A 21595-nucleotide genomic window follows, 5' to 3' on the forward strand; every position below is an offset into this window, starting at 1 on the left:
ATGTTGATTCATTTTTTTTTAAAAGCAGTTGAATTTTACTTTATGATCTAATCTAAAAGTATTTTACTTTTAATATAAAGCTTAATTTACATTTATTGATATTAATAGCTTTCTACATTTTTCTTTCCTTTTTCTTTTTAGGGAGTACTGACGAATTGAACACAAGGCCTTATGTGTGCTAGGCAAATACTCTTATCACTGACCTATATCCCCAGCACCCTCTCTTACTTTCAAAATTTTGTGACAGGATCTTGCTAAGTTACCCAGACTAGTCTCAAACTTGCAATCCTCCTGCCTCAGCCTCCTGGTAGCTGGGATTGTACCACATCCAGCTGCTGCTTTTTTAAATAGCCATCATCTAATATAAATCAGGGCTGAGCTGATATGGATTTTGGAAGTAACTTTTAAATTCATTTTCTTTCACTCAAAGTATTCACTGTTTCTGCTAGCAAATAGTACATTTGCATTTCTGGTTGAAAACAAGAGAAATAATGAATGTATACTACAAAATGAATAAACAAATCCATATGATATATGGAAGGGTATAATGCTTAGATAAGCACTATTCAGTAACAGCCCATGTATGAGCATTAAATAGTCCCTTTCCTGATTGCTGATAACACAGCATTGAGGCCTATAATCTGTTTTTTCTTTTTTTTCCAGATAGGGTCTCACCATGCAGTGCAGGCTGACTTCACATTCACTATGTAGCCCAGGCTGGTCTCAAACATTTGATTCTCCCACTTCAGCCTCCCAAGTGTCAGGATTAGAGTTATGTGGCACATCTGGTCAATGCCTGTAGTCTTAAATGTTTGCCAGACATCCATCTCATTGCATCCTGCCCTCTACCACCTTGAGCCATCAGGTACAACATCCATTATTCACAAATACAATAAAAATACCTGGCCAAATTCTAATTACAACGCTTTCTAGTAAGTCAAAAAAAGTTAAAAAGTACACAACAGCAGGCACATTAAAACATCCCATACCTTGCTCCAAGGCGACTTGCTAAGAATATCAGAGAATCTTTTTCTGCTCCAACACACTGGCTGAAGGAAATAACACAATCCTCTAAAGGAGTCACTCCTGTCATTACTGGGACTGGTGTGAAGAGAGGATTTGACTTTGGATCAATTAAAGTCTGATAGTCTATACAAGTAACCTTTTAAAAACAAGAGAAACAGTAACATCAACCTGGATGAAGAAACTAGTGGTTAACACTAGTCCAATTACAGTACCAGTTTTAGTTTCAATGAAATTTTAATGCAATATAAACATACTTAAAATAGTATCTAAAGAACAATATAGACATAAATTCATTACATTCAGATATTAAAATCACAAAGACTGGAGTTAAAATTTTTCAAAATTTATTTTTTCCAATGTATTAATGTATCATTTTTTTCTAATTCTTGAGATGTTGAAAAAGCACGTCACACTTTGGTTATGAGGAAAAATAAATAGTATGGGATGACCTAGAGTGGCCTGCTAAGGGCCAGGAGTGGTGGCACATGCCTATAATCCCAGTACTCAGGAGGCTGAGGCATGAGGATCACCGTGAGTTCGAGGCCATCCTGGGCTGGGCTATACAGTGACTTTAAGGCCAGCCTGAATTACAGAGCAAGACCCTGTCTCCAAAAAAAAAAAAAAAAAAAAAAAAAAGAAAAGAAAAGAAAAGAAAAAAGAGAAAGAAAAAGGAATGCTGTCACTGTGATCCCTAGGACAGTAACCTCCACTTCACCAGGATCAGGACCAAGAGGTCTACACAATTTTGTATTTTATTTATTTATGTATTTATTTGCAGGACTGGGGATCAAACTCAGGACCTTATGCTTGCAAGGCAGGAATAGTGCCACTGAGCTAAATCCCTGGCCTACAATTTTGTAATTTAAACATTTTCTTTGCTAAAAGCAAAGTCCAGATAGTACTCAAAACCCAAATGTCAATTTACATGAGTTAAACTGCCTAAGAACTAAACATTAACACTCTTGGCATTCATTCAAACATCCTTCAATACTGCATTCCAACTATTAAGTGTTTTCTTACCAGCCATGTATTTGTAACAACTTCTCCAACCGTTGCTTCTACTTCACATCCCAGCAAGGGAACCACAGCATAATCCGCAACAACTCTGCTCGGAAGGGATACAATCTTTCCGGCATATTCTCTTATGATGTTTGCAATATTACATTCATTTTCATTACTAAAGCCCAAAATAAGAAAACTCTTTCGGCTAAATAAGGCTTCTTCAGTAATTATAGAAGCATCAGGGAGGCAATGACACTCAGAAGACTGGTTTTCTTCTTGTAGAGAAATGTGAGTAGAATTATTAAAGGGCCCAACATGAGTAGAGTCATTACAGGCCCCAACTTCAGACTCTGCAGCTTCAGACTTGTTAGCTTCCACTGGAAGAGAAAAATAGTTCTCTAATAGATAATTTTTTTTTTTTTTTTTAGGTACTGGGGATCGAATTCGGCCCTTTGCGCTTGCGCAGAAGGCGGCGAAACCCCTGAGCTAAATCCCCAGCCCCTCTAATAGATAATTTATCTTAGAGTTAAAGTTCTTTTCCAAGCAAGGATATTAATATAACACAAGTCTGAACATTTAGACTTAGCCAACTAAGGCATAAATGTACACAGTGAAGAAGGGATGTGGATCTACACCATCCTCAGGGTTACCAGGAATGTTATCAGTATCACCAACTTCCATTAGGAAGGACAATAGCAATCATGTTAGTTCTATGTATTCCTACTGTGCTAGAAATGAATAAACTAACAGTTATGATGCTCCTATAGGCCTTAGGCCTAGTCTTAGTTTCAAAACTGGTTTAGATAATTTACAACAGCACTAAGAAAATATTAAAGGAAAAATAGAATTAATGGGCCTAAATGGTGTAACTATTAAGCCCTTAACATGGAGATAACCATATAAATGGAGTAAGAAGATCAGTTATGTCTAAAAATTCCCAAGATATTTCTTATTGAAGTTGGAGCTACTAAGCTGTGCAGACTTCTTAAAAGAATAAGTGATCGAAGACACATATAAATTATCTGAACAATGCCATTTTAGGATAAAGTTGACTGATAGATGCATAAGAAAATATATACCATACCTATATAGAAATGTGTCATTAAAATATGTAGTTCTTTTTTTTTTTTTTTTTGGTACTGGGGATTGAACTCAGGACCTTGTGCTCACAAGGCAGGCACCGGAACCACTGAGCTAAATCCCCAGCCCTAAAATATATAGTTCTTAATTTCCAATAAACATTGTCAAATTAGGGCTTAAAGTACAAGAAGTAGTAACTTAGGATATTTCTGAAAACTCTGGTGAAGTATATTGGAAGGTAATACTTTATGGCTGGGGTTGGCAAACTACAGATAAGGGGCTCAAATGGGTCCCACAGACTGTTTATTTATATAGTCTGCGAATAAAGAATAGCCTTTATATTTTTAAGTGGTTGTCAAAAAGAAACAAAGTACGTGACAGAGACAGACTACAGCTACAAATTCTAAATTGTTTATACTGTTTACCCCTTAGGTGAAAACATTCACCTTGCATTATGGAATTCTAGCAAGCCTGGAAACTATTCAGGGATTCACTCATTCAAGGCTGGCATGGTGATGCATGCCTATAATCTCAGAATTTGGGAGGCTGAGGCAGGAGGATGGCTGCAAGTTCAAGGCCAGCCTAGGCTACATAGTGAGTTCAAGGCCAGCTTGAAGTACACAGTGAGACCCTGTCTCAAAAAAAAAGAAACACTCACTCACTTAAGACAAGCACTGTGTCTTAGGTGCTTATATTCACATAATACTCACATAACGTTAACTGTAAAATAATATTATTAGTATATTCCTTTTCTCCAAAACAAATCTCAGGTTTTAAATAGATTCTGCAACTTGCCTTGTCACACATAAAGTGGCAGAAATGAGATATGCGGGGAGGGGAGGGGCAAAGAAACAGTTATAGATGTTGGTAAATCAAAACAAATATTCACAGGCCAGGGATTTAGCTCAGTGGTTCCACTGCCTGCCTCGCAAGTGCAAGGACCGGAGTTCGATCCCTGGTACCACAAAAAAAAAAAACCCCAAAAAACAAATATTCACTATGTAAAACAATAACAACACCTAATTGTGACACTAAAATGATGAAAATATTAAAAATCACATAAGCTGTATGTTAGGAAGTGTTATGTGTTTGTTGTGATAAAGATAAAAAAAGATAAAGTATTCTAAGGTTCTTGAGGAAAAGAAAAATTCTAGTTACCTTTAGATTTTGTTATGATGCACATTAAAATTCCAAGGGTAATCATGAAAAATATAAATAGTATATAAATAACTTCTAAATCTACAGAAGAAAAGATAAGGAGCTCATAATGGGATTCAGGATTGGAGGAGGCAAGATTAATCCATCCAAAATAAGATAAAAAAGATTTTTCTTTTTTTGGTACTGGGGATCAAACTCTGGACCTCGCACTTGCAAGGCAGGCAGCGGAACCACTGAGCTAAATCCCCGACCTCAAGATAAAAAAAAGATTTTAAGGAGGTGGAGGGACCGAAGAATGGGACAAACAGCAGAAAATAAAATAACACTGTCATTGGAGTATACACTGGTAAACCAAGTAAACCTTCAGAAAGCAATCCGTATTATGTAAGTGAGATCTACATATTCCCTTGATCAATCATGTCACTCTGGGTTTACACACTAGAAAAATTCTTGTGCACAAGTTGTGTACAAGTTGACATGCTTAAGAACAACCTCAGCAGTGTGTTTCTCATGACAAAAACATCATAGTGGAAAAGTGACAAACTATGGTATATCCATCTGGGTGCAGTATATTCACAACTAGATACCTAGATTAGGTATTTTTCCTAATACTAGGAAAGGTGGGTAGTAGTATAGGTGGGCAGCAGAAAAATACTAATATAGGTGGGTAGTAGAAAAAAATATACCATGTATGATTTATGTAAGTTAAAAAAGATATAAAATGAAACCATGAATATACTGTTTATAGATACATATGCACAATACAGGTTATAAGAAAAATGAAGAGGGATTCACTGGAGGCTTTTGACACAGTGGTAATTCTATTTTCTATAACTAAATAACATGGTTACTCATCACATTATTCTTTATGTCTTTTTAGATATATGAAATATTTCACAATACAGTCTACATTTTACAAAAGAAAAAGGTGTTTCTAATTCTTCACTGGAAATTTGCCTTACCACACTGGTAAAACTACATGCTGAGATGGGAGACCACAGTGCAGCAATGCAGGCATTAAAGACCTCAGTAATACAGTCAGAAGCATTTGTTACAAATGGTCACAAGCTCAAACAGGCAAGCAATGCTAGTATGTGTAACAGACCAATATGGAGCCAGTTGGTTGAAGACAGTACAGATGATTAAAGGGTTCAGAGCTCAAAAGGCCTTGCCTGGTCAGAAAAAACTTACAAACAAAATTTTAAGGGAATGAAAAGGTTTAACTTAAAATCTTGGCAGAGAACATGTATGTATGTATGTTTGTATTCAGCTATTAAAGTATTTCTTAGAAGCCACTAGCCCCTACAAATACAAATCAAGTATTTCTTACCTACTGTGGAATTATTGTTTACATATTGGGAAAGCAGATCCTCATCAGCCTGTTCATGCATTTCACTAGAAGCAAAGTCTTTCTTAGAGAAGCTGCTGTTCTTTTTGGAAAGAGCTGTTTTACTCTCAGGCTGATCTGAAACTGGAATTTCTACGGGCTTGTAGCTAGCGTGGATATACATTTCTTCAGGAAGCATGTAACCTTTACTAAAACATTCCAGCAACCATTTTGCTCCCACTACATGAGGCCTACAAAAACAGCACAGTTATACATTAGTTTAAGCTATGAAGACCATCATCTCACTTCCATTCAGTCCCATGCTGCACAGACAAGCAATTTTAACAACAATCGTTACACAAGTAAAAATTGCTTTGAATTAAAAATTGACAAAACCTGTGTGCTGATTTATTCCAAAACTGCTTCAATTCATCATCATAATCTCCCACAATAATGTGAGTTACATCTTCATTAAGCTGATTAAAACGAACTCCACCTCCACTGTTAATAAGCCTTCTCAGTTTATCTAGTCTTCTGCCACTAAAACCGCAAAGATATATCTGCAAAGAAAAAATTTGCTTTAGATCAATGTATTTAAGATGCTTGATTTCTCAGTAAAAACAAAATTAAGAATAGATATCCAAAAGTAAAAGAAAGAGATATTTAAATCCAATGTGTGTAAACAATCTGTATACATTTTAGGATACATTAAGAAATGAAGTGTTGGGCCGGGAATTTAGCTCAGTGGCACCGCACCTGCCTTGCAAGTGCAAGGTCCTGAGCTCGATCAAAGTGTTTTCTGAAACTGCTAAAATAAAATTTTTACAATCCCACAGTATTACTATCTTTCAAAATAGATACCTAGTAAGTACTGTATAGCTTTAAATAAAAGAGAAGTCAGAATACAACATCTTCTAAATACTGGTGCATAGCAATTTCTAGTTATCCAGGCAGCTTCTTAAATTGTGATGGTCTTAGTAAATTTTAAAGTAATTATGGAAATAATACTATAATTGTGATTTCAAAATATCTAGGCTTAAATCCTTGTTTTCAGCTACCACTATTAACCACCACACAAGCTAAGTTTCTAACACGATCCCACCAACTTGAACCACCCGTGGTACATGCCTGAGTGTTCTATCATGCAACTTGAACCACGGGTGGTTCAAAGCCACCTGGCAGCAAAACATACAAATTATAGCCCCACTGTGAATGTGTTAAGTTCTTTAATTTTCTTACCTCTAAAGAGGTTTCTTTTTCACAGAGTTAATTAAACCAAAATATATAACACCCAAGCAGTGCTCAGCTTGAGGACAAAATGCAAAAATTTATTAAAATTTACTTTTAATTACCAGGACATATATATCTAAACCAATTTCATCAACACAAAAATTTTTCACCTCTATTTTATATAAGGTGTCTTAAAAATTTAAGAATGACAAATCTCTTCCTGAATTTGTATGCCAAACTGAGTCACTTCCATTATTAGATGTTTTAAAATTAGGACACAGATACTTCCCTATATGTAAAGAATAATTAAAACTCTTATCTAGAACTAATATAGTTTATAATAAAAGATTAAACAAAATATTTTCTGTTCCACAAACAAATTGGTTAAGTTTTAGAAGTATAGAAGGATGAGACACTTCGCCAATTTCCTTAACAGTAATACAGTAACAAATCTCTGCTACTATATGAGAATTAAGAAATAAAGTATATTCTAAAACTCTCATTTTTGTCCTAGGCAACTGCTGAAGATGGAAGAGGGACAGATCCTGGGGATAGATGGCCAAGGTCATCTTCTGGGCTGCCTGCTGGTTATTTTCATGGCCAACCAAGTACTGCTGGGCTGGAAGGCAGTGCTTGTGCAATATGAGGGGATCAACATTTCTGGCAACGTCTACAGAAAGTAGTTAAAGTACCTGGCCTTCCTCCGCAAGTGGATGAATACCAGCCTGTCCTGCAGCCCCTAGCACTTCTGGGCCCCAAGCCACATCTGGCAGCCTGCTCGCTATCAGCTAGTTCTGGCAACCAAACAGTTTTCCTCAATCACAAAGTAACCCCCTTTTTCCCATATCTCACCCTTGTCCCCACAAAATTTCCTTTAAAAATTCTCAATACTAACACTTCAACTCAACTAAAAGTACTCCAATAAAATCAGACCCACATCAACTTTTTCTTCTCATCTACCACTATTACCCTCTTCAACCCCACCCCCTAGTGTCTAACACCCATTCTCCCCACCCCACTTCACCTACCTCATTGCAGAACAACCACAGATAAACTCTCAGTGTGCATAGAGAATAGGCAAAGGGGGGAAGAGTAACTGCAAGGGGTATCATATATAAGTGTTTTAATTTGAACCTGTGGTCACAGTTATAACCAGAAGTAAGTCTTTTGGCAAAACACAGGGACACAGTGGACATCACTTAAAGTAAATAACAGGAGGAATGAATACTAGCACTGGACATACAAAGCTGGAGATTATTCACAGGGAGGCGACATCCTACTAAAAATCTCTATATAAGCCACAAACTCTCCTGACTTCTCTAGTTCCCTTCCCACAGTAAATACTTCGCCCCAAAAAAAAGATGGGAAAAAAGGGCCATATATATATTTTTTAAAAAAAATATATAAAAAAACAAACAGATACACATAAGAGAATGGGGAAGCAAGGAAATAGAAGATCTTTGAACCCCTACAACTCTTCCAAGGTAGAACAGGGGTACTCTCCCAAGGTGGAACAGGGGTACAAAGGAAGAAAAAACCAAATACCAGGAAGCAGAAATCTATGAAAAGTTCATAGATGGGATGAAGAAAGTGGATTAGTTCAAAGAGGAAATGTACTAAAAGTTTACAGCAATTCCATTCAATATGCCCCCAATGAATTTCAGGGAAATACAAGATAAAAAACTAGATGAGCTAACCAAAACAGTTCAAAATTTGAACGATAGATTTAACAACAATATGGAATCCTAGTAACAATGTCAGACAGAAATATCTGAAATTTACAAATTGTATAGAATTTATACATTACAGAAATGACCAATGTGAAGACAGAGTATCTGACATTAAGGACAAAATAGTGACTTATGATAAAGAGCTCAGGGGAGCCAAAAAGAAAATAAGAGAACAAGAGAAGACTTATCTTGCATCTGCTAGATGACAACAAGAAAATCAATCTAAGGCTAACTGGAGTTAGAGATAAACTAGAAGATAGCTTAGATGGATTCACCAACATGCTTGCAGAAATCATGGAAGAAAATTTCTCGAATACAAGTAACTGATCCTTATAGAACACCAAACAATTATGATGAAAAAAGAAACTCACCAAGGCATAGCCTTATTAAATTATCAAATACCCAGCAAAAAAATAATTTTAAAAGCAACCAGAGAAAAACAAAAATCACATAGAAAAGTAAACCAATTTAAATCACAGCAGACTTCTAAATCCAAACCCTAAAGGCCAGAAGAGCTTAGAGTGAAGTATTTCAAGTCCTAAGAGCAAATAACTTCCAACCCAGATTAACTTACCCAGCAAAGGTATCCTTCAAAACAGATGGAGACATAGGTTATTTCCATGAAAAAGACCAGCTCAGAAGATACATGAGTGTTAAACCAGCTCTAGAGAAAATATTTAAGAATATTCTCAACAGAAACAATGAATTAGGGGCTGGGGATTTAACTCAGTGGCGCTGCACCTGCCTCAAAAGTGCAAGGTCCTGTGTTCGATCCCTGGTACAGCAAAAAAAAACCCCCAAAAAACAATGAATCAGACACAGCTAAAACCATAGAGGAAACTAGTGAAGTCAAAGGGATAAAAAACAGCAAAAAACAGGCAAAGAAAAAGAGCAAAGTACATACCAACAGATACAGAAGGTAATGACAGTAAATGACCAACCCATTTCAGTAATATCTCTCAATGTTAACAGCCTCGACTCTCCAAGTAAAAGACACAGACTGGCAGACTGGATCAAAAAACAGAATCCAACAATCTGTTGCATTCAAGAAACTCATCTAATCCAAAGAGATATTCAAACTAAAACTTAAAAGATAGAAAATATTTCATGCACCAGGACCCAGAAAACAAGTAGGAGTAGGAATTCTTTCAGACCCAATAAACTTCAAGCTGATTAGAAGAGACAAAGAAGGTCACTACATACTTAGTTAAGGAATCGCTCCAACAAGAGATAGCACTGATAAACATATATGCACTGAATATTGGAGCACTTGCTGTCATAAAACTAAAACTGCTGAAAATAAAAGATAAAAAAAAACTAACACAATCATAGTAGGGGATTTTAACACTCTACTTTCACAAAGAGATAGATCACATAAATAAAAAATCAATCAAGAAATTTCAGAGCTGAACCATACCTCTGAACATATGGGCTCAGTGGATATATACAAGTATTCCACTCTTCTATGACACAGTATACATTCTTTTCAGCAGCACATAATACTTTCTCCAAAATAGATCATATACTAGTCCACAAAGCCTGCTTAAGTAAATAGAAAATAATAGAAATTACCCCAGGCATACCACCAGACCACTAGGTAATGAAAATAGAAATCAACAACTGAAGAAATTTCAGAAAAGGCAAAAGCTCCTGGAACATTAACAATATACTCCTAAACAACCAATGGATCAGTGAAGAAATCAAAGAAGAAATTCAACAATTTCTAGAAGTTAATGAAAATGACATCAATACCTCTGTGACACTATGAAAGCAGTTCTACGAGGAAAATTCATAGCAATCAATGCTCACATTAGGAAAACAGAAAGCTCAAATAGACAACCTTACAAAAAAAGCTTAAGATACTTGCGAAACAACAACAAAGCAGCCCCAAACCAAAATTAAGGAAGGAAATTATAAAGAGCAGAAATAAATGAAATTGAGACTAAAAAGTTTTTTGTTTGTTTGTTTTTTGGTGAGACTAAAAAGTTTTTTTAAAAATCAAAGAATTGAAGAGCTGTCCTTTGAAGAATAAAATAGATAAGGCCCTAGCCAGGCTTACCAAGAGATAGCAAGAGAAAATCACATCAATGCAATCAGAAATGAAACAGATGAAACTACAACATACACTGTGGAAATCCAAAAGATAACTGCTTCAAAAAATTACATTCCAACAAATTAGCAAACTTTGAAGAAATGGACAGATTCCTAGATACATACAAACTACCAAATCTAATCCAAGACATAAACATGCTTAACAGCCCAATAACAAGCAATGAAATTGACACAGTAATAAAGAATCTACTAAGAAAAGCCCAGGACCTAATGGATTCACTGCTGAATTTGACAAAACCTATAAGGATGTTTTATCACCAGTACTACTCAAGCTCTTCAAAAAAACTGAAAGGGATAGAGTGCTCCCAAACTCATTTTATGGAAGCCAGTATTACCCTAAATACTAAAATTGGATAAGACTCAACTGAAAAAGAAAACTACAGGCCAATCTCCTTAATGAATAGATGCAAAAATCCTCAACAAGATATTAGTAAAATAGAATGTAGCACATTATCAAAAAGATCATACATCATGATTAAGTAGGTTTCATCCCAGAGATGTGAGAATGGTTCAACATACATAGGTCAATAAATGTAATATATCACATAAACAGAAGGAAGGCCAAAACCCACATGATCATATCAATAGATGCAGAAAAGGCTTTCGACAAAATCTAACACCCTTCATGATAAAAACCCTGAAGGAGGGCCAGGGATTTAGCTCAGTGGTTTCACCACCTGCTGTACAAGCACAAGGACCAGAGTTCGATCCCCGGCACCAAAAAAAAAAAACACCCTGAAGGAAACAGGTATAGAAGGACCATATCTGAGTATGATAAAAAGCTGTATATAAGAAACAAATACCCAGCATCTTACTAAATGGGGGGAACTAAGCATATTCCCCCTAAGATGAGGAACAAGTCAAGGATGTCCACTATCGGCTCTTTTACTCAATATAGGACATGAAACATTAGCCAGAGCAATTAGGCAAAAGAAGGAAATAAAAAGGATACATGTAGTAAAGGAAGGTCTCAAATTATCATTATTTGCAGATGACATGATACTCTACATAGACCCAAAGAACTGTACCAAAAAACTCAGAATAAAAAACTTTAGCAATGTAGCAGAATACAAGAACACACAAAAATCATTAACATTCATGTACACCAATAATGAATGGAGTAAGAAGGAAATTATGAAAATAATACCATTCACAGTAGCTTTAAGAGAAATGAAATACCTAACCAATGAAAACTTAACCAAGTGAACGATCTCTACAAAAGAAACTACAGTACTCTGAAAAAGAAGACTGAACAGCACATGAGAAAATAGAAAGATGTCCCCTGCTCTTGGATAGGTAGAACCAATATTGTCAAAATGGCCATACCCCCAAAAAGTGTTATCAAAATATCGACAGCAAAGAACATGAAATTAGAAATTCCATATGATCCAGAGATCCCTCTGCTGGGTATCTTCAACAGCTAAAGACTTCATACAACAGTGATACACACACACACACACACACACACACACACACACACACACACACCCCAATGTTTACACCACCACAACTCATAACAGCTAAATCCTGGAAACAGCCTGTATTCCCATCAAAAGATGATTGGATAGGGCTGGGGATTTAGCTCAGTGGTTCTGGCGCCTGCCTTGCAAGCGCAAGGTCCAGAGTTCGATCCCTGGTACCCCCCACCCAAAAAAAAGATGACTGGATAAAGAAAATGTGATATCTCTATACAATGGAATACTACTCTGCTATAAAGGATGACATATTTTAGACATCTGCAGGAAAATGAATGTACCTGGCAAATATAATATTGACTGAAATAAACGAGACACACAAGCTTAAACACCGTATGGTTTCTCTCATTTGAGTGAGGCAAAGTACAAAGAGAATAATAAGGATGGATAAAAGGGGACAAGGAGGTGGATCTTTTGCAATGGGGAAGTGGCCCAATGGAAAAAGCGCAAAGGGTGAGGAGGAAAGAAAGGGGAAATAAGTAGACTAAAGATATGCTATATACAGGAACCTAAGAACCTCAATTAATGTAAACATTATATGCCACAGCATGAGCTAAGATTAATAATATCAACAAGAATGAAAAATGAGATAGGGGAGAGTTGGAGGAGGAGGGAGAGAGAGGGAGAAAGGGGATATGCCCCAAGATGACTATAAACTGCATGAACTGTAAACATGTACTAAAAAAACGAAAAATTAAAAAAACTCATTCTAAAATAGCACTCCTTTACAATACATTAGCATCATTATCTTCCATGTAGACACCTGAAGCATTTTGTGGCTTTAAATGAAAAAGAAACCAGACTAGTCATTTTACAAATAGGAATAATTTAGTATTGTGATCTAGAAGATCTGAAAAAGCACAATGTATTACTTTTCTATTAAGAAACTTATAAGATACATATTAAAAATATATTTATTTCTTCTTGTGTACTGAGGATTGAATCCAGGGCCTTTGCACTGAGCTGTATCCCTAGTTCTATTTTAAATTTCTTTTTCTTTTTTCTTTTTTTAAATTCTGAGAGGTCTCACTAAGTCACTAAGTTGCCCGGGCTGGGGTCAAACTTGAGATCCTCCTGCCTCAGCCTCCCAGAGTGTTGGGATTACAGGTATGTGTCACCACACCTGGTTTAAAAATTTAAATAACCCAAGAGATACTGAACAAAGCAGGGCCTCTCTGGATTAGGAATATAGACTTTGGGGTGGATGGATAGCCATTTAATGTCTGTATAACTGTGAAAAAGAATTTTAATTTTCTAAATGTTAACCTCAAGATAGTATCTATTAAAAGTTACCTGTGGGATTTAAGATTATATACAACGTGCTAATATATAACATATGAAATGATAAGCAGTGTTAATACATCATAAATATTTAATAAGTAATACTTATAAATAAAAACTTAGTAAGTGGCTCAAATTAAGAATTTCAAAGCACAATAGATTACTGCAACTGAAAGAGCTCAGAGGAGTTGAAAAGTGAAATGAATTTTGGAGGATATCAGATGAAGGCACATCCCAGGCCAACAGATCCTTACAACTAAGGGGTCAACACAGTGAGGGCATCTTTTTAGTTTAGTGGAAGGTTTATGTAGATAAAGTGCAAGTCCAACTCTAAGGGGCCTTCAAACTCAGGACAGGAAGTGCTGAGGTATATTATTACTTTCTGTATTCATTACATAATAAAGATATACCACGTACCCGACAACCATCTAATAAATCTTCAGGTGCTTGAAATGCACTGATGTCCAGATATTCCAGGTTTTCAAATGTAGGTTCTAATTTGCTATTAAGAATTGAACTGTATATGGATTCATTTATACAACTTCCATTTATGTTGGAAATGTGGCTGACGTCTGAAAGAGTTCGGCCTATTTTTTAAAAAGTATAAATTTATGAAAGTCAAATAGTCATTATACATTGCCTTTTAAATTAATTTTTCCTATAACCCAAGGTCTAGAAACAATTTCCAAAGTAAGAGTCAGAGATTTCTGTAAGACAGGGTCTTACTATGTACTTCAGGCTGGTCTTGAACTCACTATGTAGCCCAGACTGGCTTTGAACTCAAAGCCATCCTATCTCAACAACCCTAGTGCTGGGATTACAGGTGTGCACCAACACACCTTGCCTATTCAAAGGTTTTTAACAGAAATGTTGGTGGCAAAACATGAAAAGGAGAAATAAAATCGTCTCTTATGTGCTTCTCATAAAATGAAATTGCTGGGCTTAAAGTCCAAGAAACTTATATTTGAAAAAAATTTTAGATGTGTTACATACATGTACCAACTGCCCACAAGGTAATCGTTATGTACTACAAATATGTACTGGTAAAAAATAAAACTAGAAGAAATAATTTTGTAACATTTTGCCAGTGTGGGACCTACAACTTAAAAACTTTTAATTTTTATACAGATATTTCTACCTATAATAATCCTGATGAACTAATAAAATGTATTAATATTTTAATCAGGAAAGCTCTGAAAAATTATCTTAAGTCTTCATCCATTAGTATTTTTAATGTCTTTGCTCATCTCTTGCATTATATCAGGGTACTGGAAGAATGCAATTATTCACTCTAAAAAGAAATGTGAGGAGCAGTTATGGACTAATTTTTAATACAACTATACAATTTAGCTATTTTATTATACAATTAAGCCTAGAAGCATAGGGAAAAAATTAGAAATTCTCTATTATATCTCAGTGATCCTATTAACAAGTCAACATTTTTTTTTGTAATACTTAGGATCAAATCTAGGATCTTAAAATGCTACATAAGTGTTGTAGCATTAACCAACATGCTCAGCTTAACAAATCAATTCTACAGAAAATCTATTATTTTAATCTCAATGAGACTTACTATCAGTCGTGCTGATCTGACCAGTGGGAGTTGAAGTGTCAGGCAGAGTCTTTGCTTCTGGTCTAGGTTCTGCCTTGTATATAGACTCATCTTGACAAAAACCTTTTTCAATACTATCAAAAAACCACTGTGTAGTCACACAGTGTACATTCCATCTCTTGGCACATTCATATTTCTGACCTATTTATGTTAAGAAATAGAGAAATAAAGAAACAGTCAAATTATAGTTGTTTATTTTTAAAAACCTACCTGAAACAAGATTGAAGGTTACCTGTAATTTGTCTTATTTTTACACACTCTGCTACACAGTATGCTAAAAAGCAAAACTTAAGGTCATTATCTAATCATATTTTTGTATTGTATAAATCCATACTCCATGCAGGGCTTATATTCTTGCAATAAGACAAGAGGCAACTGTTGGGTAACTGATAATATTGAACCTGTCTGGATAAAAGCTCCATCACTTAATTTCTTTTGATCAGTTTCTTAATCTATAAAAAGGGGCTAATTCTGAACTATGATGTGTTTTGTTTTGTTTTGTTTTCTTGGCAATACTGTGGATCAAACTCAGGACCTTATGCTTGCGAGGCAGGCACGGCACCACTGAGCCTATGATGTAGTTTTAATAAGCATGTGTAAGACAACTGTGAAAACCAAATGTATATAATATAATAAATGTCAAAAGGATTTATTCCAATGTCAAAAGGATTCTTCTTAAAATCAAGAATAGACAAACAGATAATTATTACTTGTATTATCTCAAAAACTTTCTCTCTATTGGAAACAGGGTTTTGCTAAATTGTCCAGAGTGGGTTTGAACTTTCGATCTTCTGCCAAGGACAGGCATCTGTACCAACACAATTAGCTTTTTGGGACATTCTTGAGTCAATGGATGAACTGCTTTCAGATTCAGAAAACCGCAGCAGTGACAACTCTATTCACAATTGTCAAAATGAAAATTCTGACTTAAGGGTAATTACCAATCAACATTAAAAATTTTTGTCAACTCTTATTTATCTAGTCAACTTAGTAAAAGAGTATCAATATAAAAGACATAATAAAAACATTAAAATTATTTTCTCATATTTTTATATATACAAATACTAGTAAAAAAATATTGTCTAGAATAAAGTTTAAAGAATTATCACTAATAGTTTATTCTTTTACTTCCTGATCTGCAAACTGAATCCTGGCGTTAAAATTCTAGTTCATTCAGTCAAGCTAATTGGTTCAATTAAATATGACTTCAAGCCTTTTAAATTAGTCATTAAAAAGAAATGCCACTTGGGTATTATCACAGTTTTCTTGTTTTTCACCTCAACTTTTCTGTGAATTATCTGGTAACTGTGGAGTTTTGTTTGTTTGCTCTTTACTGAAAGAGCTAGTAAGTCATCGCTTCTCAGCCTTTTGGCTAAGAAGAAGTAAAGATCTAATAAGTCAGATTTTTTTTTTGGTACCAGGGATTGAACTCAGGACCTTGCACTTATGAGGCAGGCACCATGCCACTGAGCTAAATCTCTGGCTCTAATAGGTCAGATTAAAACATCATTGAAAGTTTTGGGTTTCTTATATTTGCTCGATTGACATGGATAAACATTAGGATGGTCATGAAATTTTTCTACAGACTATGACCCAAACTATCTTTACAAGATTTTAGGGGAAAAAATACCAAACTAGATTACATAATAACATGTCAGAAAACAAAAATTTTTATAAAGATTTTAAAATGTTAAATACTAGAGAACAAAATTACATTTGTCCATTTGTAAAACACAGTTTTTACCTTTTGGTTCCTGCACAATCAGGTGTGTACATTCATTCATTTTCAACTGTCCCATGTACTGGCCTCCATGCTTAATTGTGAGCTGCTGAACTGCCTTCCTGTCCAAGCCACCCAAACCAGTCACACAGATTACACAACCAAGAAAAATAGGACACCTGAAATCTTCCATGTTTATATCAGTATATCTAGTTATTTTGCTGGAGAAAACAAATGATAAAAAGGAACAAAAATGAATACACTAAACATACCAGATAGTTTAAAATTTACTAGAAGCATAATGACAAACAGAAATATCACTACTACTCTCCTCATTTCCCCCCTCTAGTCCTAGTGACTGAATCCACAGCTCTCCCACTAAGCTACAACTTCAGCCCCACCCCACCCCCTTCCCTTCTGAGATAGGGTCTCAAGTCACTGAGATGGCAGAGCTGGCACTGAACTTAAAATTCTCCTGCCTACCTGCCAAAGTGCTGGGATCACAGGCATGTGCCACCATGCACAGCTTGCTTTCCTTATTTTTTAAGATTTATAATAATTTTTAAGAAAAGGGAACTATCATTCAGGATTACACTCACCTAGTTCAAGACCATGTCTCTAATAAAAAGTAATATTTCAGCTACAGTCTTTCAAATAAAGCTGTTACAAGGGAAAGACACTATTTCATTAACTTTAAGCCCCTGCTGGTTAAAGGGGTACATCTTTCAAATATATAAGCCTGGATCTCTACTTAAAAACTCTAAGGTTCTTTGGTTGTCTACTAAAAAGTTTTAAATTCTTTCATTAAACTATGTAAGTGAAAGCAAGGATTTTTGGCCAAATATCAATAAAAATATCATTATCATTCTGTCGCTTTGTACACAGATATGCTGATGATGCAGTCAGTCTGGGAACATAATGCTGACAGACGCAGAGACATACTGAAGAGGTGCAGAATGGTGTTGAAAACAAGCCCAGAAAAATGCTGATTAGAATTTTCAAGCCAATATGATTCCTTGCTACCTAGATTTTTAGCTATCAATTAACTTTCAGGAAAAACTTCAGTGTGCCCCTTGAGAAAGGCTCTAAGTTCCATGAGGGAAGGAACACTATCTGGCTGGCTCCCTACACATATCTATCGCATAGCTCGGGCCAGAGGTGAAATGGGCTCAATTTACATGATTGATCACAGCTCAGCTGACAGCTTACATGTTTATATTCAATCTTACATATGCCTCCTTTGGAGGGAATGACTGCCAAAATGGTTAATTTATTCTCCGTCTTAATATATGGGCAAAGTATTGAAGGATAATGTAACATAAGAATTACAGAGTTGACAAAATGATTTTCTCAACGATTTCAGAAACACTGCTCAGAACAACTTTATCATCAAAGCATTTTACCTTCTGGCCAATGCTAAACCCATAGCCTTTTCTACCTGTCAACTTACACCCTGCTAATAAACACTTATAGATTCTGTTCTTCTGTTTTCCCTGGGGAAAGAATAATGACCTCATTTTTGTCCCTGAATAACAAATCCAAAAAGAATACCATAAAATTTCATCTAGGAAAACTCAAATTATGTCAAAATAATAGAATGCATCACTTTTTCAAATCTTTAAATATAAGAGGAAGGGGAGAGGAAGGGGAGGGGAGGGGGACATAAAAAGAATTGAAGAGGTGTTATATACATGTATTAACTCCCCACAATGACTGTAATCATTTTGTACTGCAAGCATGTATTAATAAAAAACAAATCTATAAATACATGAGTGTTTGTCTTACTTCTCTTGTGACTTCTCCCAAAGTGTTTGTATCCAAGAAGAAAGCAAAATAGGTTTCTTTAGATTTGCAGCAACTAAATATTTTTTGCTACCAACTTCTCCTGCAACAAGGTGAGTTACTGATATGTTAAGGTCTCTGAATACTCGTCCACCCATCATTTGAACGTATTTATGAACTTCTTCCTGCAGCCCCAGAAGAAAATATATTAATACCAAAGCAAACAATCTTTTCTAATTTTATACAATATTCCATAAATAGCTTTTGGTGTTGATAACCTGAATATACAAATATTTCACACTATTATAAAGTTAGTTAACCAAACTACTTTTTGGAAAATGAATATGAACTATAAATTTATTTTAAAAATAACTATTTTCCTAGTCACAGTATGTTTCAGTGCACAGATAAATCACACACCAGTGTGGTCCCCATGAGATTATACTGCTTAATGACATCACTGCCATCTAAATTTGTGTGAGAACACTCAATGATATAATCATCTAACAAAACTTTTCATAGACAGTATCACCACTATTAAGTGACAAGTGACCATATTTCTTCTTCCAACTCAATGAATTTACTGAACTATTTTGGTCCTGTAATAAAGATTATACTTGGGCCAGGGATTTAGCTCAGTGGTTCCGGTGCCTGCCTCGCAAGCGCAGGGTCCCGAGTTCGATCCCCAGTACCAAAAAAAAAATACTTTTACATAATGTATATTTTTAAAAATATAAGTTGCACCTGTATAATACATTGAAATATATTTTCATATAATTTTTAACCCCTTCTCCCCCCTGGAGACAGGGTCTTGTTATATAATTCAGGCTGGCATTGAATTTGCAATGATACTCTTGCCTCAGGCTTCCAAGTGCTAGAATTACAGGCATGTACCACCATGCCTGGCTTTTCCTGGAATTCCTTTTTAAAGATTATCCACCTACGATGGAAAAATGTGATTAAAAAAGCAATCTCTGACTGTAGGAGAAAAAGTGAGTTTCCTTTTAAATCAAAACAAGAAACTTCAGGGGCCTGGGAATTTAGCTCAGTGGTTCCGCCGCCTGCCTCGCAAGTGGAAGGACCCAAGTTCAATCTCCAGTACCAAAAAAAAAACAAACTTCAATTATCCATTTTCCACAAAATGGACAATTGATTTACAAAAAAATATACACTGTTGATTGTTACATTCTACACTTCATTAAGTCATGAATACAAATACCAAGTGCACAATCTTTTAAATTATTTCTTATGCAGTGAAAAATTAAGTGTGAAGGTAAACAGATATAGAGTAATATTCAATACCTACCCTCTTCTCTTTATCCAGGCTTGTACAAGATACAGTTACATTAGACATAACCATATTATAAACTGGATGTTCAGCTCTTGGGACACATTGTTGATAGTGCATACAAAATAAGACTACTTGGGGACCAACAATTCTGCAGCTGAGCTACAAAAAAAAGAAAATTTCAGTACATTAAGATGGAGAAGACTACCAATCTTACAAAATTACATTTGGTAATATTTACAATTATTTACAGACATTACTGACTACTGCAGAAAAATCACCAAGTTGTTAAAAGAAAATAAAAAGACCATTAATTTCTCACACTAAATAAACATGCACACACAAAAGCAAATTAAACAATACAACTGTCAAAAGAAGTAATTTCTGAGAGCTCCTCACTCAAAACTAGTATCAAAATTTTAATCTCTGAAACAAACACAATAATGCAATAATCTTATGCTACAAGTAGGAAGCATTCATGCATACTTTTCAAATGAAGTACTCAAGCAATGAAGCAGCTTAAAAGAGTAAAAGCCTGTAGTAAGTCCCTCTAAGAAACCTATTATGTTACCAAAAGGTCTATAATCCAAGGCAGTTTCTACATTTGGGTTTCAATTACATTATAACTCCCTTCTTTCTAAGGAAGACCAACGGAGACGTCTAAGATAATAAACTAAAACAATGACTTTTCATTTTCACTGATATTAAGTGAAGAAAGGTGAAAGTTTTACTCAACATGAGCATACTCAAGCCAAACTAAAAAGCCCCCAGTTGCCAAAGTCATCACTGTCTGACTGATTTAAATATCTACAAGAAAAAGACTACTACTATCATTTTGGTCAGTCATAAATAAGACAATGAGTTTTTGATGCTACTGACTCTGACAAGGAGTTGTATTTCAAAAAGGAGGCTAACACCAACAATGCTCTTGGCAGGGTGGGCACAGACCTTCCATAAATTGTATAGATACTGCATCTACCTACTCGGCTATGTTTTCTTCTCCTTCAAACAAGAACCACTTCTCTGTAATCTGGATGGAATTATAGCCAGTTTATTTTTATTTCAATGCTTCTCTCTTGTCCAGACACCAAAAAGTGAGTCAGTAGACTCTAGAATCAACAAAAAGAAATAAGATGGCTCATTGGTATAAAAATGCTTCCAAGGTAATTTTCAGACCTGATACAAGGTAGAAAGGTACTAAAATTCTGTGTGCAAGAGCACACAGAAAGTCAGTAAGTTAATAAGCACTATGTTGCACTACACTATTATTTCTCACTGATGTATCTTACAATCTCAGTTTTAAGTACAATAAACTCCATCACTAAACTGCTTAATTACAAGATTCACTTACACTAAATGAAGCTATATTCCTTGAAATAATAATAAAAGCCTACTATAACAACATTAGTTTTCAGAAAACATTATTCTGATCTCCCCAAACCAAAAGAATCCCAGTGTACGCAGAATTTGCATACTTTGTGATCAGTGAAAACCAAAAAAATACAGTCTACCAAGTAAATATCTGGAAGTTAGCAAACCTTTTTAAGGTGATCAAAGACAGCACCGCTAAAAGGGTCACAGATATAAAGAGATCTATCACTCTCCTTTATTTTCAATGCTTCTTCTTCCGTAATAATCTGAAGATATTCTTTTGACTGGAATTCTTTCATTGACTGAAAGTAAAAATGAAATAAGAATATACTTGGAATTAGTCTTCCAAATTTAAATCCTATCATTTTTTCAAAATACATCTTAAAATCCTTTTCCCTACT

General features: G+C 35.2%; 1 protein-coding gene across 5 annotated transcripts in view; it reads right to left on the minus strand.

Annotated features, from left to right (window-relative positions):
* The window catches only part of Topbp1 (DNA topoisomerase II binding protein 1), a 77923-nt gene that overhangs the window by 52841 nt on the left and 3487 nt on the right, over window positions 1-21595 (minus strand). For 3 of the 5 annotated variants that reach the window (XM_021244535.2, XM_087186165.1, XM_004834249.4), the window contains exons 3-12: window positions 21362-21496; window positions 19842-19985; window positions 18539-18720; window positions 16778-16974; window positions 14995-15174; window positions 13839-14008; window positions 5990-6153; window positions 5597-5844; window positions 2047-2405; window positions 990-1162 (exon numbers count right to left, since the gene is read on the minus strand). In XM_021244535.2, coding sequence (XP_021100194.2) covers window positions 990-1162; window positions 2047-2405; window positions 5597-5844; window positions 5990-6153; window positions 13839-14008; window positions 14995-15174; window positions 16778-16974; window positions 18539-18720; window positions 19842-19985; window positions 21362-21496 — 1952 coding nt within the window. Of the gene's footprint in view, window positions 1-989; window positions 1163-2046; window positions 2406-5596; window positions 5845-5989; window positions 6154-13838; window positions 14009-14994; window positions 15175-16777; window positions 16975-18538; window positions 18721-19841; window positions 19986-20802; window positions 20933-21361; window positions 21497-21595 lie in introns of those variants that run through there. The other 2 variants (XM_087186167.1, XM_087186166.1) reach the window with 2 other exon arrangements.

The sequence above is a fragment of the Heterocephalus glaber genome, unplaced genomic scaffold, assembly GCF_053883595.1.
Source record: "Heterocephalus glaber isolate CG9 unplaced genomic scaffold, H.glaber_assembly_v1.0 deba00001504, whole genome shotgun sequence".
NCBI lineage: Eukaryota > Metazoa > Chordata > Mammalia > Rodentia > Bathyergidae > Heterocephalus > Heterocephalus glaber.